The sequence below is a fragment of the Herpailurus yagouaroundi genome, unplaced genomic scaffold (genome assembly GCF_014898765.1).
Source record: "Herpailurus yagouaroundi ecotype Mexico unplaced genomic scaffold, PumYag 189, whole genome shotgun sequence".
In the NCBI taxonomy this organism is placed as follows: Eukaryota; Metazoa; Chordata; class Mammalia; order Carnivora; family Felidae; genus Herpailurus; species Herpailurus yagouaroundi.
Window position 1 is genome coordinate 13,318,845 of NW_024412420.1, and position 15,744 is coordinate 13,334,588.

Genomic DNA, 15,744 nt, shown 5'->3' on the forward strand with positions numbered 1-15,744 from the left:
GGGATCAGAGGAAAACCAGAGATACAGAAACTAGTTAGGTGGCTACTGCAATGGTCCAGGCTAGACATTGTGGGCGCTGCACCCTCCCGGAGAGGATACAAAGAGCTACTGGAGAGGCCAGAAGGAGACAGAGGTTTGGAAATAGACAGCAGTGAGTCAAATGAGAGGCAGCGGGTGAGAATTCAAGGGGCTGAGTCTTGGGAAGAAAGGCAGAGCTCTAACCAGAACGTGGGCTTGATGGGGGAGGGGGCGGGGACTAAGGGGGGCAGGGGACGATGACAAGAAGCTTGGTCCTCAATAGGGAAAGTATGAGTTGACAGTAACCACTCAGAGATAGGAGACCAAAGCTCAGGAGAGGGGTAGAGCTGGAGGGAGAGGAGGCGGGGACAGTAATTTTGACTCACTTACCCATGCAAGTGCAGGATGAAGACTTCAGAGAGAGACACAAAGGGAATCGTGGGGAGCCTTGGGGGCGGAGAGTAGACACCACCTGGACATCACTGGCTCCCTGTGTGTTAAAGCTTCCTGAGGTCAGAGGAAGAGGAAGCACAGAAAACGGAGGAGGGACTTCTTACAGGAGAGAACCAGAGCACTGGTGAGCATCCAGCGGGGTCACGGAGAGATACAGGGGTCAGGATGGCCGGGAGGCGACCACTGGACTTGTGTTTGGGGGTGGGATGTCATGAGTGACCCTGGAAAAAGCCATTTCAGGGAGAAGTCAAGTCGCAAAGATTTAAGAGGCAAGAAGCAGAGGGTGCGGGGGCGGCTCCCAGGAGGAGGGAGGTGTGTTGGTGAACAGGCTGGACTAGGGTGAGGCAGGCGAGGCGCCTTGGGAATAAGATTTAAGGAGGTACTCACTTTCTTTCGGGGGCGTGCAGTTGGTCCTGATGATGGGGCAGACAACTGGCCCCAGAGCTGTGGAGAGATAGGGACCCACGGAGAGAGACCCTCTGAAACTAAAGGAAAAGAGAAAACCCAGTAAGAGAGATCCAGGCAGAAGCTAAGACCCTTGATCCCGCCAAACACGCCGTGATCACTGGCTGAGCCACAGAGGATGCGAAGCCTGGATGGGGAGAGGTAGAAGAAAGGACGCACACCCACACCGGCAATCTGGGAGCAGGGGCTGGGGCGGCGGAGGCTCTGGAGACTGAGGAAACACGGAAGGGAGAGCCCCCAGGGACCCTCTTGGGGAGACTGAGCTCCCCTCCCGGCTCAATGAGTGTTGGGGGAGGGGGAGTCCTAGCATCCATGAGAGCAGTCTGGAAAAAGTAAGGAGTCCAACTTGACCCTTTCCCCCAAGCTGCTCCAATTCAGGGAGATGTGCAGCCCCCTCCCCCCATCCAGAGGGGCAGTACCCCAGAACCACCACCACCACCCCCCCCACACACACACACACACACACTGCAGCACAGGCTTCCTTCCCCCAGAAAGTCTGGGCAAGTTTCTCCTTACAGGGACTCGGTTTCTGCAGTGGGCTGAATGGTGGCACCCAACAAGATCTGTGTCCTAACTCCCCTCCCTCTGGACCCTGTGAACGCGGCCTTATTTGGAACCAGGGTCTCTGCAGATGTAGCGAAATGAACATTGTCAAGATGAAGTCATGCCGGATTATCCGGGTGGGCCCGGAACCCAGTAAGTGTCCGTATAAGAGACAGAAGAGGGGAGGGCCACGTGCAGACGGTCCCGCGGCGAACACGGTGGGGCCTCCAGGAGCTGGGAGAGGCAGGGAAGGGGTTCTCCCCTAGAGCCTTCAGAGAGCGCGTGGCCCTACCAACACCTTAATTTCGGACTTCTGGCCTCCAGAACTAGAAGGGAAAAAGATTGCTGTTGTTTTAAGGCACCGCGTTTGTGGTAATTTGTTACAGCAGCCACAGGAAACGAATGCCGTTCTCTATTCTGCAAAAGGACTAGAAAGCTTCTAGAGAGGCTTCTAGCCCTGAGTTTCTCCAAATTAAACCATTCGGCAAGCGAGGGGAGTCCCAGGTCTGGCCAAAAGGTGTGTTTTTCAACTCACCGCCCCGGACTCCTTCCAGGCTAACGTTTAATGTTTGATGCTTTCATTTGAGGAGGGAGGAGGGAGGACAAATTAACTGCATCACATGCCACTGCTCAGGGAAGTGGAGTCCGAAAAGGACTCTTGGCCCAGAGCTCACACCCTCCTGCCCAGGCTGGTTGAAAAGGGTCAAAGCGGACTCGCCCCGCCCTCCCCCACCTCCCCACAACACAGCTGGAGGGGGGAGGGGAGGTCAGCAGGGTTCATAAAGGCCAGATGTTGAGGAGAAAGAGAGCAAAGCCCAACCCACGCCCACCCACCCCACCCCCACCTTCACCCCCATGGGCGGGGGGGTAGAAAAAATTAAGAGACAGCTTTTAAAACAAACAAAACTTTTGTGGCCCAAAACAGTTTTTCTCAAGAATCTGCTCTATGCAAACAATAACAACTTTTTACAAAGCATTTTCACAGAAAAGGAGACAAGTCCTTCCCCAGTATCGTATATGGGAACTGTTCCTCCCTCGCCCCCGTTTTGGGGGGAAAGGGGTGGCTATTCACTAGTGTGGGCAGAAGGGTCACTGGGTTCCTCACTTGTCGGGCAGATCCACCACCCCCAGGTTCCCGTCACACCCAAACTTGGGGAGTCTCCCTAAGAGCTCGCCTCCCCGACCTCACCTGGGCAGAGGAGAAAGCGATTTCACCCCCCTCTCTGGCTCTAGGGGGTCGTCCCAGCCACCGGGCGTGGTCCAGGCCTACCTCTCCCCTCCCCCCTGGAAAACAGAACCTCTGACCTCAAAACTAATCCCCTGGCCCTGCCCCCATCGGATCCATCAGGTCCCTGACAACTGAAATGCCTGAAGTTAGGGGAGGAAGCTGATGATGGCTCAGCCCAGTTCCCATTCAAACCCAAACTTTGCCCCTCCAAGCCTGGCCAGACCCTTGAGGTTAGGTCAAGAGCTCTTTAACTTACCCCTCTACAAAGAGCTGCTCGTCTCATCTCTAGCCTTTGAGGGGGCTGAGTTTGGGTGTCCGAAAATAGACCCAGGCCTGCCCTCTACCTCCATCCCCTCCCATCCATAAATCGGTGGAGAGGACCTCGAAAGGCAACTGGTTTGGTCTGATTTTATTGATTTCTTCCACCTTCCATTACTTTCCCTGGGACAGTCTCTGGCCCTTTCCCCAGGCAAAGTCTGTGCTTTTGGAGGGGGAGGAGGTCCCCTCCTAATTGGAGAAGCAAACTGGGGGAGGGGGTTGATGGATCCAGGGAGAAGGTCCTCTTTCACCCATCATACCTTACAAACTGAAAACAAACAGGAAAAATTGAAGAAACTCCAAAACTGGACAAAAGGGAAAGGTTGGTGGCTGAGACTGAAGATCTCGCCAATTAGAAGTCACCTGCCTTGGGGGGAGGGAGGGCGGGGAGAGGGCTTAGGAAAAGAACAGGGAGGGGGTGATCTTCCCCCTGCCCGAGCTGCCCCCTCTAGGAAGGTTCCAGTGATGCTGGGAGCGCGGGGGAATGCCTGAGGGGAGTGAAGGGTTAAAGGCCTGGATGGTGGGGGTGGGGGATGCCCCCAGGGAGCTGCCAATCACCTCCCCACCCCCACCACAGCCCCCTCATCCCCAGGCTCGCCCACAGAAACAACCGGTTTGTCCATCACCAAGGTCTCTCTCCCTCTTTTTTTTTTCCTCGTCTTTGAGCGGTAGCCTCCTTTGCTCCCCCTGGGGTGAAGGCCCTGCCCCCAGAGATCCCAGATGGAAGAGGGGAGGGATTGGAATCTATGTCATTAAGCCTTTTTCCGTTAAGCCTTCTCCTGACTCCAGCCCTTGGTTCGACTCCAAAGGATGAGGGGGAGGGGGTGTCACCCCAAACAGCTAGGTGCTTGAAGATCACTGTCATTTGAGGTCCCTCTGACCGCAGCCCTTAAAACGTAAAGGGAACAGGCAAATGCGACACACGAGGCCCCGTCCTCGAGCCCAAAGTTTGGCCGTGGCCCCAACTTTTCTCCCCATTGGTAGGAGAGGTCTCTGCTCAGAGTTCCTCCAAGTTGATCCCCCAGAATTTAAGGCCTGGGGGCTCAGGGACAGCAGGACCCCCTATCTGCCACCTCCACAGTGGGTGGGCAGGCGGGGGCTTAGAGTCTCCCTGGAGGCGAAGCGAAGATGCCGGCCCTAAGTCTCCGTCCTCCCCTACCACCAGGGCCGGGGGGCAGGGGAAGGAGTCGAGGAGGCTGAAGGTGCTCGTCGTGGGGAGCGTCGGTGCAGGGCGGCGGGGCTGCGTGCTGCGATGGGGGGGTGGCGGTCGCCGGCGTTTCTTGGCGGCTCCCCGGGCGGCCCCTTTTGCTGGCGGCCGCTCGGGCCCCCGGCGCAAACTCGGAGTGTCGAGGGCGAAGCCCTTCGCGTAACACCAAAGTTTCGACCGGCGGATCAGACGATCGAAATGTTCCTGGCGGAGATCGCCGGGCGCGGCCGAAGCTCCGCTGGCCGTCGAGGGGCTAGCGGCTGGTGCCTCGGGGGCGGCCTGCGGGGGGTTTCCATCGACTGCGGCCGTCTGTCCCGGTGCGGGCGGCTCCGGCGCAGCCCCGGGACCCGCGGACTCGGTAGAGAGGCCCGCAGGTGGCGGCGGAGGCCGGGAACTGGGCTCCTGATGGGGGCTGGCGGCGGGGCCAGGCTGGGAGTCGAGACCCGAGGCTGGCCGAGGCGGAGCCGAGGCGGAGCTGGTCGGAGATTCCCGAGGGCGCCGAGGCGCCGGGCAGCGGCCGGGAGGTACGCCGGAGCGGGAGCTGAAGTGCGGGAAACTGCCTCCGCCCTCTTCCTCCTCGCCACGGCTCCAGCACACTGCGGCTTCGGCATCCTGACCGGCCGGGGAGTTCGGATCACCGGACCGCCCGGCTTGTCCCGCGAGGTGCTTCAGGCCATCCGGGGCCCAGCCGCCGGTGCACAGCGGGGCGCGAGGGCCCACCAGCACCGGGGCCCGCGGCGCCAACTCCCCAGGCCCCAGGCCCAGAGAGGACGCTCGAGGTTTGGCAAGGGCGCAGAAGGCAAGGGCACGCAGGCACAGTGGAGAGAACTCCTGTGTCCCCCGACGCGGCTTCCGGGGTGTCGGGGAGCAAGGCGACCCTCGCGGGGACGCCGGCACTGCGAGGCGGGGAGCGGGGCACAGAGTCTCCATGGAACCGCCCGGGGGGGTGCCCACTGCGGGGGCCCTGGTCCCAGCGGCGGTGTGCCCTGGCTGCCCGAAGAGCCCACGGGCGAGGGGAACATCGCCCCCCCTCGACGGGGAGGTCTCTGCTCACGGGCGCCCCCGGCCCGCAACCCTGGGCCGCGGGGCTCTGGCTCCCTCCTCGATCTCGTCACGCGGCCCTCCCGGCGGCCGGACTCCTGGGTCCCTGCGAGTCCCGGCCCGGTCGGCCGCCCTTCCTGCCGCCGCCGCGTTCCCCGCGCAGCCCCGGCGGGAGCCCCTCTTGAGTAGCCCAGAGCGCAGAGGCTGGGGAAACAAAGCGGCCGGCGGCCGCGGGAGGCGGGAAGGACCCCGGGCCCGGCACCCGGTGCCCGGGCCCAGGCGGCGGGGAGGGCGCCTTCCGCCCGCTCGGCTTCTTTCTTCCCCGCTGGCTCCCGGAGACCGCGTTATAGAGAACTGCCCCCTCGCTGCCCCAATACCAGCGCCGGGGCCGCGAGCCCGCCGCTGATTGGACGGCACCGCCTGTGACGTTAAGCCCGGACCCCACCCCTCCGGCGGCACCGCCCCCGTCCCCATTCCGCACACAGACACACACACGTGGACCCGGCGCGGCGGCGGCTGGGAGGGAGGGAAGGAAGGAGCGTGTGCGGGTGGGATCGCGAGGGGCTAAACGCGCCGCTGCACGTGGCCCGGTGGCGTCCCGCTATTTAGCCGTCGCAAAGCTATTCGTTTTTCCCTTAGCGGTCACGGTTTTCGCATCTGCGAAATGGGAATATTTGTATCTACCCGCTTGGGGCTCCGTGAATCAACATAGATGAATCACAAAAACAGTGTTGAGGGAAAAGGTGAAATTAGACAATGGCTGTTTACAAGCTTTGGACAGCAGGACTACGGCGGGCAGAGAATGTTTCCTACCTCTGTTCTGGTCCCCTAGGGCAGTGCCTGGCACACGCTGGGCTCAGAAAGTGTTGAAAACTAGTTAGGAATTCGGTGTGTGCAAGATGAGGAAAGGAAAAGGTAAATTCAGAGAGGGGCGGGGGGTAGATATTACTATACCCATGGAAGAAGATAAATAGATTTGTTTCCGTTTCTCTAATGCCGTTCCTAATGATCCCTTGACTGAACTCTGAGGGGCTGGCTCTGCGGCCCCCTCCAATACCAAGACTCTGCCCTCTGAAGCTTGAGCTGTCAAAATGGGCTGAGGAGTCCAGAGGAGGGGACACCCAGACCTTCATTCTTATCACTCCCAAGAAGAGTGAAGCAAAAAAAAAAAAAAAAAAAAAAGTGAATTCCTCCCCCCCCCGAAAATGTAGGACCACCTCCCCACAGCACATTCCATCCCCTTAACTTTCTTTAGTTTCTGTACAGCTTACTATTATATGAAAGTCTGTGAATGTATTTATTCTTCATTTACTATTTCTCATTAGTCTGGAAATGAGCTGATGAGAAGTTTGTCTTAATCACCACTGCATCCCCACTGCTTAAAACAGTGCCCAGACATGATAGGTGCTCAATAAATATTTGTAAGTGAATGAATGAATCCCTGGAATATTTCTTGATAAAAATCAGGTTACTAGAATATGGCTGCTTCCCATCCCCAGAAACATAAAGAGAGAATGGTATGATAGCTTAGAGTAACAATGTGGAAGTGGGGGAGGGTGTCACAGAGAGAATATCTCATTCTGGGCCCAGGGTAATAGAGGGTTTCTGAGGGTTGCAAATGATGCATCCTGGCCCCTCTGGCAGTGACGACAGAAGAATTGGTTTTCTACATGTCATCAAATAACATTTGAGTGGAAAGAGGTCAGGAAGGTCTGCCTTCCCCATCTCCCTTCTGCAGAGACCACAGATAAAGGCCTTGAGGAGCCAGGGTTTGAGGAACTAAGGGGTATGGTGTTCTATTGCTACAAACACTCACCCCCTAGCATCTTCTGAAGAAGTCTCAGGGCAGTTGTCGTGAGGGGAGATCCTGGGGTCCCGCCAGGTCTAGACTCCAGGGTTCCTGAGTGCTCCAAAAGCCTTGGCTCCCCTCCCCACCCTCGGCCATTCATTCCCCTCCCCCCCCCCCCCCACACACACACACACACACACACACACACACACACACGAGGAAACTTCTGGAAGAATGATTATCTTCACAGCTGTCTCTTCCGGGGGACAATGTTGAGAACTCTTACCCTGAAACAGCAGTAACATATTTATTTTGCTTGTGGGGCAGAGGGCATCTGCTTCAACCTGACTGTACTCCAACCTCTTTGCCACTGAGATGCCTGGGAAGGGAGCTTGGGCCCCCCCTGCAGGAAACTGAACTGGGAAACTCCTTTTATCCCCTACAGTCTCATTCGTATTTGCATTCCTGTGCCTAGTGCAGTGTTGACTTAAGGAGAGAACGCTCAAGAGACTTTTCAGTACGAATAAATGAATGCATCTTACATAACAATGCAGAACAATGGCCTCCTCTTTCTCCCACTCCAAAAGCCTTCGGTGCTCCAGATCTGGGTTTAGGGGCTTTGTTGGGGATCATTACTGTTAGGACTACTTCCCTGGAGAAGGAATTCCCTCCACCTCCACTTTTCCTTCTTCCCCTTCCTTGAATCAGGCACCCCAGAATACAGCCCGGATGGGAAAGCTCATTGTGGGCATGGAAGAACTTTACAAACTGTAGGGGTTAGTGTGAGTTAACTCTCCAGCTGAAAGGACCTGGAGTCATCAAGCGTCCATTTTCAGAAGGTTTGGACTTCTGGGAGGGGGGGAGGGTGCCTGCTGTGCCACCCTGGGCAGGTCACCTAGACACTCTGAGTACCAGTGTCCCTGTCAGTGAAAAGGGGACAACAGTAGCTTCTTCACAACCGTCAGTAGAGTGAAAACACGATGTGAGCGGGCTGGCCCAGCTGTTGCAATTCCCATTGCCGACGGTAGAGGGCACTTGACCCCATCCTCAGCCGGCCAGAGAAGGAGGCAACACTCTTCTCTGGAGCCCCTCCTTCCCATGGCAGAAAAAGAGGGAAAGGTCTGGATGCTGGGCTCCACCTGACACCTCCAGAACGAGAGATAGGAAGGGCCTGGGGAGACCTGGAAGAGAGCTGGGGAGACCCTTCCCCTTCCGTGACCCATCTGGATTTCACCCGAAGGCCTTTGTTCAAGGATTTGGGAGTAATACCTACCCAATGGCCCTTTCCCTGGAAGGAGGCACAGCAGAGAACTGGCCCCAGAGGTCCAGCCCAATAATAAGAACTTCTACAGCACGGACTGCATTCCAGTCTCTGTCTAGGAACTTTAGGTTATGTAATCCCCCTAACAATTCTATGAGATAGGCACTATTTTTTATTTTTACGTACCATACATAACCCATTTTAAGTATCCAAGTCCGTGATTGTTATTAAATTTATAGAGTTACACCACCACCACCACAGTCCAATTTTAGAACATTTCCTAAGAAATCCCTCATCTCCACTTGCAGTAACTCCCCATTCCCACCCCCAGCCCCGAGTGACTAATCTACTTTCTGTCTCTATAGATCCTTTCCTGGACATTTCATAGAAATGGAATCACACCCTATGTGGTCTTTGCATCTGACTTCTTCACAAAAGTGTAATGTTTTGGAGGTTTACCTGTGCCATAGTACGTATGTTCCTTTGTATCACTGAGTAGTATCCCATGGTAAGGACATAGCACGTTTTGTTTACCCAATCACATTTGGGTTGTTTCCACTTCTCGGTTATTATGAATAATACTGTTGTGGACATCGGCATACAAGTCTTCGTGTGGACATATGTTTTTGTGTTAAGAGTGGGATTGCCACAATATATGGTAAATTATATTAATTAAAAAAAATTTTTTTTTCTTAATGTTTATTTATTTCTGAGACACAGAGAGACAGAGCATGAGTTGGGGAGGGGCAGAGAGAGAGGGAGACACAGAATCCGAAGCAGGCTCCAGGCTCTGAGCTGTCAGCACAGAGCCCGACGCGGGGCTCGAACCCACAAACCATGAGATCATGACCTGAGCCGATGTCGGTCGCTCAACCGACTGAGCCAGCCAGGTGCCCCAAATTATATTAACTTTTTAAGAAACTGCCAAACCGTTTTCCAAACTGGCTACACCATTTTATATTGCTGTTAATATTCATGTTATAAGTAAGGAAAGAAGTTTTTTTTAAGTTTATTTATTTATTTTGAGAGAGAGAGAGAGAGAGAGAGAGAGAGAGCAAGCAGGAGAGGGGCAGAGAGAGGGGGTGAAAGAGGGTCCCAAGCAAGCTCCATGCTGTCAGCGCAGAGCCTGAAGCAGGGTTCAAACTCCAAACCATGAGGTCATGACCTGAGCCAAAATCAAGAGTCAGACGCTTAACTGACTGAGCCACCCAGGGTCCCAGGGATGGAGATTTTAAGTGACTTTCCCAAGGTTACACTGCTATCAGGTGTGAGAGCCAGGACCCAAACCCAGGCAGCTGGGTCCCAAGACCACACTCCTAACCATAAGTCTACCCCCATGACAATGAATCTAAGAGGGAAACTATTTCTTGACCCACTGCAACATAGCCACCACCATTTTTGCCCTTCTTACTTCAAGAATTCCCTAAGTCAGACTCTGTTCCCACCCAGCAGGGCTGCGTCCCCCTAGCCAAAAGCACACTTTGATCTACCCCCTCTGGAAATCTGTACCCATGATTAATGGCTTAAGTTCTGGACTCAGATGGTCTGTCCATATCCCCGACTCATCATTTTACCAGCTGTGTCAATTCGGGACCAAGTTACTTAACCTCTGCTTTAGTTTCTTCATCTGCAAAATAGAAATAGCATCTCCTTTCGTGCCATTGAAAAAGTGCTCTACTATGGAAATTTTCAAACCCATACAAAAGTAAACAGAAAAGTATAACAAACCTCTGTGTAACCCACATCCAGCCTTAACACTTATCAGCCAATAGCCGATCTTGTTTCAGGCTTACCCCCACCCACTTCCTCCCCTACTCCAATTTTTAATAAAACCAACTTTACTGAGGGATGACTCATATACGATAAATGTACATGTTAAATGTACAGTTCAAATAGTTTTCATGACTGAATGTAACCACCACAATTAAGGTATAGAACATATTCCATGTTATCTTAGAGCAAATCCCAGACATCATACAATGTCATTCCCAAATATTTCAATACATATTTCCACAACATAACGATTCATTCGAAACAAACATAACCCCAACACTCTTATCAAACCTAAGAAGAGTTAATGGTCATCCTTTAACATCACATAGCCAGCCAATGTTCAAATTTCTCATTATCTTATAATATTCTTTTCTTTCCACTTTGGTTTACTTGAATTAGGATCCAAAGAAGGATTTCAAGTAGATGATACGTCTCTTAACTCTCTTTAATTCATAAATTCCTCCTTTAACTCTTTTTTATTTTCTCCTTGCAATTTATTGATACTAGAATCACCACAGTCTGGAGGTGCAGGGCTGGCTCCGTAGGTAAAGCCTGTGCCTCTTGATCTCAGGGTCATGAGTTCAAGCCCCACATCAGACTCACTGCTGTCAGAGCAGAGCCCGATTTGGATCTTCTGTGCCCCTCTTTCTCTGCCTCTCCCCCGCTGGTGCTCTCTCTCAAAAATTAAAAAAAAAAAATTTTTTTTTTAAATTATAGTTCCCACGATCTGGAATTTACTGATTGCATCCCCATTGTGTCATTCAGCCAAGCAAGGTTTACTCACCAATATTTACTGTGTACAGGATTGTCAAATGTAGCACAAATTGCAGAACATACTTAGACTAGAAAAACGCTTGCTTCTCTGTAATTCAGACTTAACTGAACATCCTGTGTTCCACCTGGCAACCCTATCTGCGTGCCCGTCTAGCGTTGGAGGCGCAGTGGCGAGCAAGACAGACACCCCCCCACCCTGCCACCACCCCATAGAGCTTACAGTCTAGGAAACTGGGGGAAGCCAGGGAATATACCAGCAGACAATACTCTTCCTGGGGACACTGTGAGGAGTAAATAAGAAACCCATAAGTTTAATGCCTGGTCCATAGAAGCCCTTGATGAGTGGCAATGTTCTCAGCAACAGTCTAGCCTTTCCCCCTTCTGTCTCTTCCCTTTTCCCACCCCTGCTCCACATCTCCCTAGGAATTATTCCAGGCTTGCCCTCCTCCTGCTGTATTTCCTCCACAGGTCTGTAGTGAGTTCATTCATCTATTCACCCCACAGTCACTGAGCGCTCTCCCCTCCTTGCAGCAAGCCCCAGACCAGGCTCGGGGTACTCAGAGGTCATGGGGATGCAGCTGGTAGACGAGGTGGACATTATGGGCTACTTTGGGAAGGTGCAATGGAGGGGTGACCATGGTCCTTGGAACAGGACAGTCAGGGCAACCGTACAGAAGGGAAGTCTTTTCAGAGAAGGGGACCTCCCACTTAGGTTCTAAAGGATGAATGGGAATACCAAAGGAAGCATGAGAGAAGAATTCCAACTGAGGAAACAGTATGGGCAAGGAGCAGAGACAGGCGCTTGCCATCAAGACAGGCGCTTGCCATCAGCATCTCTCTCCCGTTAAGTAGAGGGGGCGCCCTGGCGTTGGTCCCGCCACATCCGCCCTCCGGGCCATCCCTCATCTCTCTCACACAGCCAACTCCATCAGCCTGTCCCTCCCACTAAAAAGCCAGATCTTCCCTTGACCCCATAGGCTCTGGTCTCCATCCCTCTCTCCTCCCCTTCACAGTCAAATTCCCCGAAGAGCTGTCTACACACTGTCTTCCTTTTCTCACTTCCCACTTACTCCTCAACCCACTTCCATCTGCTGCCACCCCCACCCGCCACCGAAATAGCTCTTGCTGAGGTCCCAGTGGCCTCCTTCTCATCAAAACTGGCAGGCTCTTGTCAGCCCTCTTGTCTTGACCTCTCAAGAGCATCCCACATGACTGGCCACTTCCTCTTTCTAGGAACCGTCGAGTCCTCCACCTCCTGGGCACCGCTTTCCTGGGCGTCCACCTGCCTCGCTGGCTGCTCCCCGCTGTGGTGCGAGCGCAGGCTCATTCTCCCCTCCTCAGCCCAAGGGGCGGGGGTCCTCAAGGCTCTGTCCGGAGTTTCTCTCGTCTTTCTCTGGACCTTCTGTGCGCACTGCACAGTTAGCATCCGTCCAGCTGGGAGCGCTTCGCGGACACCTCTCCTCTCAGCTCTGACCGAGACACGCCACTGCCCGCCCAGCCTCTACCTCACGCATTTCGGTAGCCCAGCAAAATCAGCCTGTCCCAGACCAGCACCAACCCGCCTCCTCTGCCCCGTGTGCCACTTCCAGGGAAACCTGTCCCGGAAGGTTTCCATAGCCAGAAACCCAAGTGCCCTCCAAGCTAACACCTCCTGCGAATCATGTGGCCGTGTCTGTTTCTGCCCACCTCCACTTCCCCCGCCCTGGCAGTACCCCCACATCCTGCCATGCCCTCTGCATAGCTACCAGTCATCTTTCTAAGCCACAAGTCGGGTTGTGTCTCCCCCTCCACCCCCCCGCCAAAACCTTTTAATGGCTTCCCATTGCTTTCCGGATGCAGAGTGAAATCATTAATTCGGCTCACAGGCAGGGTTACCTAAGACTGACAACTCTACCCACAGGTCCTCCTGGGCAGAGGGGATGGGTTCCCTCCCCTACCCCCTCCCACCTCCCCTGTGCCATCCTCTCTCCCTTCAGCCACCCAGGTCTCCTCTAGTGCCTAAACAACGAGCTCCCTCCGCTCCCTCCCTTAGCACATACTGTTCCTTCCAACTGCAAACTTTCCCCCCACCTCCCTTCGCCTGTACCTGGCCAACGCCTGCTCCTATTCAGAGCTTCGATGAAGCATTCCTTCCTTGGAGAAAACTTCTCCCCCCACTCCTCCGGACGGTGGCCAGGTCAGCTTCCTTCCAACTTTATCCCCCCTCGAAAACTGTGCACCTTCCTTCAAGGCATTTTCATCCGTTGTCACTATTTATTAGTGTGATTAACTGATTATTCACCTCTCTCCTACCACACTCTGTTTCACGTAGACAAGAAGCACATTAGATTTTTTCCTCAGCCCAGTGATTGGCATGTGGTTGGCACTCAAATACGTTCTAAAAATCTTTTTTATTACGCACATCTGAAAACCTAGAAAGGAGAGAATAAATAAACCCCTATGTACCCATTACCTAGATGGGTAGTTATATAAAGAATTATTAACATTTGGGGGGGGGGCGCCTGGGTGGCTCAGTCGGTTAAGCATCCGACTTCGGCTCAGGTCATGATCTCACAGTTTGTGGGTTCGAGCCCTGTGTTGGGCTCTGTGCTGACAGCTCAGAGCCTGGAGCCTGCTTTGGATTCTGTGTCTCCTTCTCTCTCTCTGCTTCTCCTCCGCTCAAGCTCTGTCTCTGTCTCTCTCTCTCTCAAAAATAAATATTAAAAATAAATTTTTTAAGAATTATTAACATTTTTGCATGTTTATCATTTTTGCTAAAATATTTTCAAGTGATTTAGGGTTTGCATGACTGTTCATCCCTAAATAGGAAGTTCTCTTAATACAATATTATGCTCACACCTTACAAAATTAACCATAATTCCTTTATATCATCTAACATCCAGCCCATATTCAAATTTCCCTAAGTGTCCTCCCAGAATGTTTCTGCATTTGGTTTGTTCCAACCAGGATCTAAATAAGGTCCACACATTGCAATTGGTTATGTCTCTTAAGTCTCATTTAAATCTAGAATAACTTTTTCCCCCATGCCATTGAGTTGTTGAATTGCCGAAGTATTTTAAGTAAATTACAGACATCATGTCCCACCTTCTAGATTTCTCTGATTGCTTCCTTGTGATGTTGTTTATCCTGTATTTCCTGAAAACTGGAAATTAGATCTACAGTCTTGATTAGATTCAGGTTGACTAGACTAGCAAAAACACCTCGTGGGTAATGCTTCCCTCATATTGCACGACGTCTTGTGTCCTCAATGCCTGAGTTCCAGCCTTAGTAACGGAACACTGACTGGTAGGTGCCATTGGTGAGAGCCGATTTATTTATTGAGAAGTTGCATTTTCTTCCTTTAGGGCCAGCAAATAATCTGTGGGATAATACTTTGGAGTGACTGTTTTGGTTTTTTGTTTTTGTTTTTGTTTTTGTTTTTTTATCTACTTTTTTAAAGTAAGCTCTATGCCCAACAGAGGCCTCGAACTCAGGATCCCAAGGTCAAGAGTCACATGCTATAACAACTGAGTCGGCCACGCGCCCCCTGGATGACCACGTTTTTAATAAACGAATGAAGTAGGTCAGTGTGGCTGAACAGTGATGAGGACTGTGGGCAGGAACTCAAAGGGGTGACTGCCTTGATAAGAAATTTGGATTTTATCCTGTAGGATTGGGAATTAAGGACCACTTTTAAGCAAAGGAAATCATGTGGTCAGACTTGGCAAGGGAAAGGGGTGAGGAAGCACGAAGGGAAGGAGAACTAGCATTTCCTGAATGCTCAGCCTGAACTCAACTGTGTGCTAGGGGTTTGGCATACTTGATCAAAGTGAAACCTTCCACTCTGTTTAAAACAAAAATCCTATTTTGCAGATGAGGGAAATGGAGGCATCACCCATCACTCACCCAAGGTTGCAGCAAGAGATGGTGAAGGTCTGATGGAAGGCAGTGACCACAAGCATGGACAGGTATTTGAGGGAGAATCGGCAGCACTTGGAGGCAGCTGGCTGTGGGGAGGAGGGGAAGCTGAGGCTTCCCGCACATCATGGGTGGGATGTAGGAGGAGACAGAGCAGGTTGGAGGGGAAGATAATGAGCTCAGGCTTCCAGCTGCCCAGATGTCTCCAAGCCGCTCTCTTGAGAAATGGTGTTTATTACATGACAATGTCTATAATTTGGCTTCCGGCATGACTCGATAATTAGCTTAAGTTATCCTTCTTTGGCATTTCATTCAAAGCAAGGACACTCTTACATTCATTCTGATGAGACCTGTTTTCTCTTCGAGGTACAGGAGGACAGTGAGCCTAGAGCCCTACAGTCTGTCTCCTGGCTCGAGTGGGTCAGAGACTGAAGCCAGTGGATGGGCTGTCTGTCCTCTCAGCTAGCATCTGTCTGCCTCTGGGGCTTAGAAGTGTGGATGCCCCCCTCTGATAGGGAGCTGCCTGAGGGTGGGGTCCTGGAACCTGAACATTCCGTGCCCAGCAGAAGTGTAGCCCAGAGATCGGTTCCAAGAGCCACTGGGAGGTACAGTGAGGAGAAAGATGGTTAACAGAAGTCCACTGGGAGGCACCTGCCGAGGTTGCCACAGGGATGCTTAGGGCTGAAAGGGGGCTGCGTTTAGGGAAACTTTGATTTAAGAGGTATTTACAAGGCAGGTTTTATGAGACTTGGGGGCTGATTCACAGGATGAGGGAGAGAGATAAAGATTCGAGAAGGACCCTCACGTTTCTTTCTCAGGAGAGAGAGGAGGCTATTAACTGAAGTAGGACAAGAGGAGGGGTGGGCCCAGGGATGAGGAGATGTCATTTCAGTTTTGGTCGCAGTTCCCAGGGACCGAATATAAGTGGAAGTGGATGCGGTCTGAGGAGCCCGGGATTGGGGGTGGGGGGAGGTCTT

The 15,744-nt window shown here is 52.8% G+C and overlaps 1 protein-coding gene and 1 long non-coding RNA gene across 2 annotated transcripts; one reads left to right on the plus strand and one right to left on the minus strand.

Moving 5' to 3' along the window:
* The first annotated feature begins 490 nt into the window (after positions 1-490).
* Positions 491-15,106, plus strand: LOC121044885 (uncharacterized). The gene is made up of 3 exons (XR_005797523.1): positions 491-595; positions 8,689-8,792; positions 14,723-15,106. It is a non-coding gene; the product is annotated as an uncharacterized LOC121044885 (long non-coding RNA).
* Positions 3,097-5,727, minus strand: EPOP (elongin BC and polycomb repressive complex 2 associated protein). The gene has a single exon (XM_040497338.1). It carries the CDS (start codon positions 5,160-5,162, stop codon positions 4,023-4,025), a length of 1,140 nt encoding a protein of 379 aa, XP_040353272.1. The 5' UTR covers positions 5,163-5,727; the 3' UTR covers positions 3,097-4,022.
* Positions 15,107-15,744: the final 638 nt, after the last annotated feature.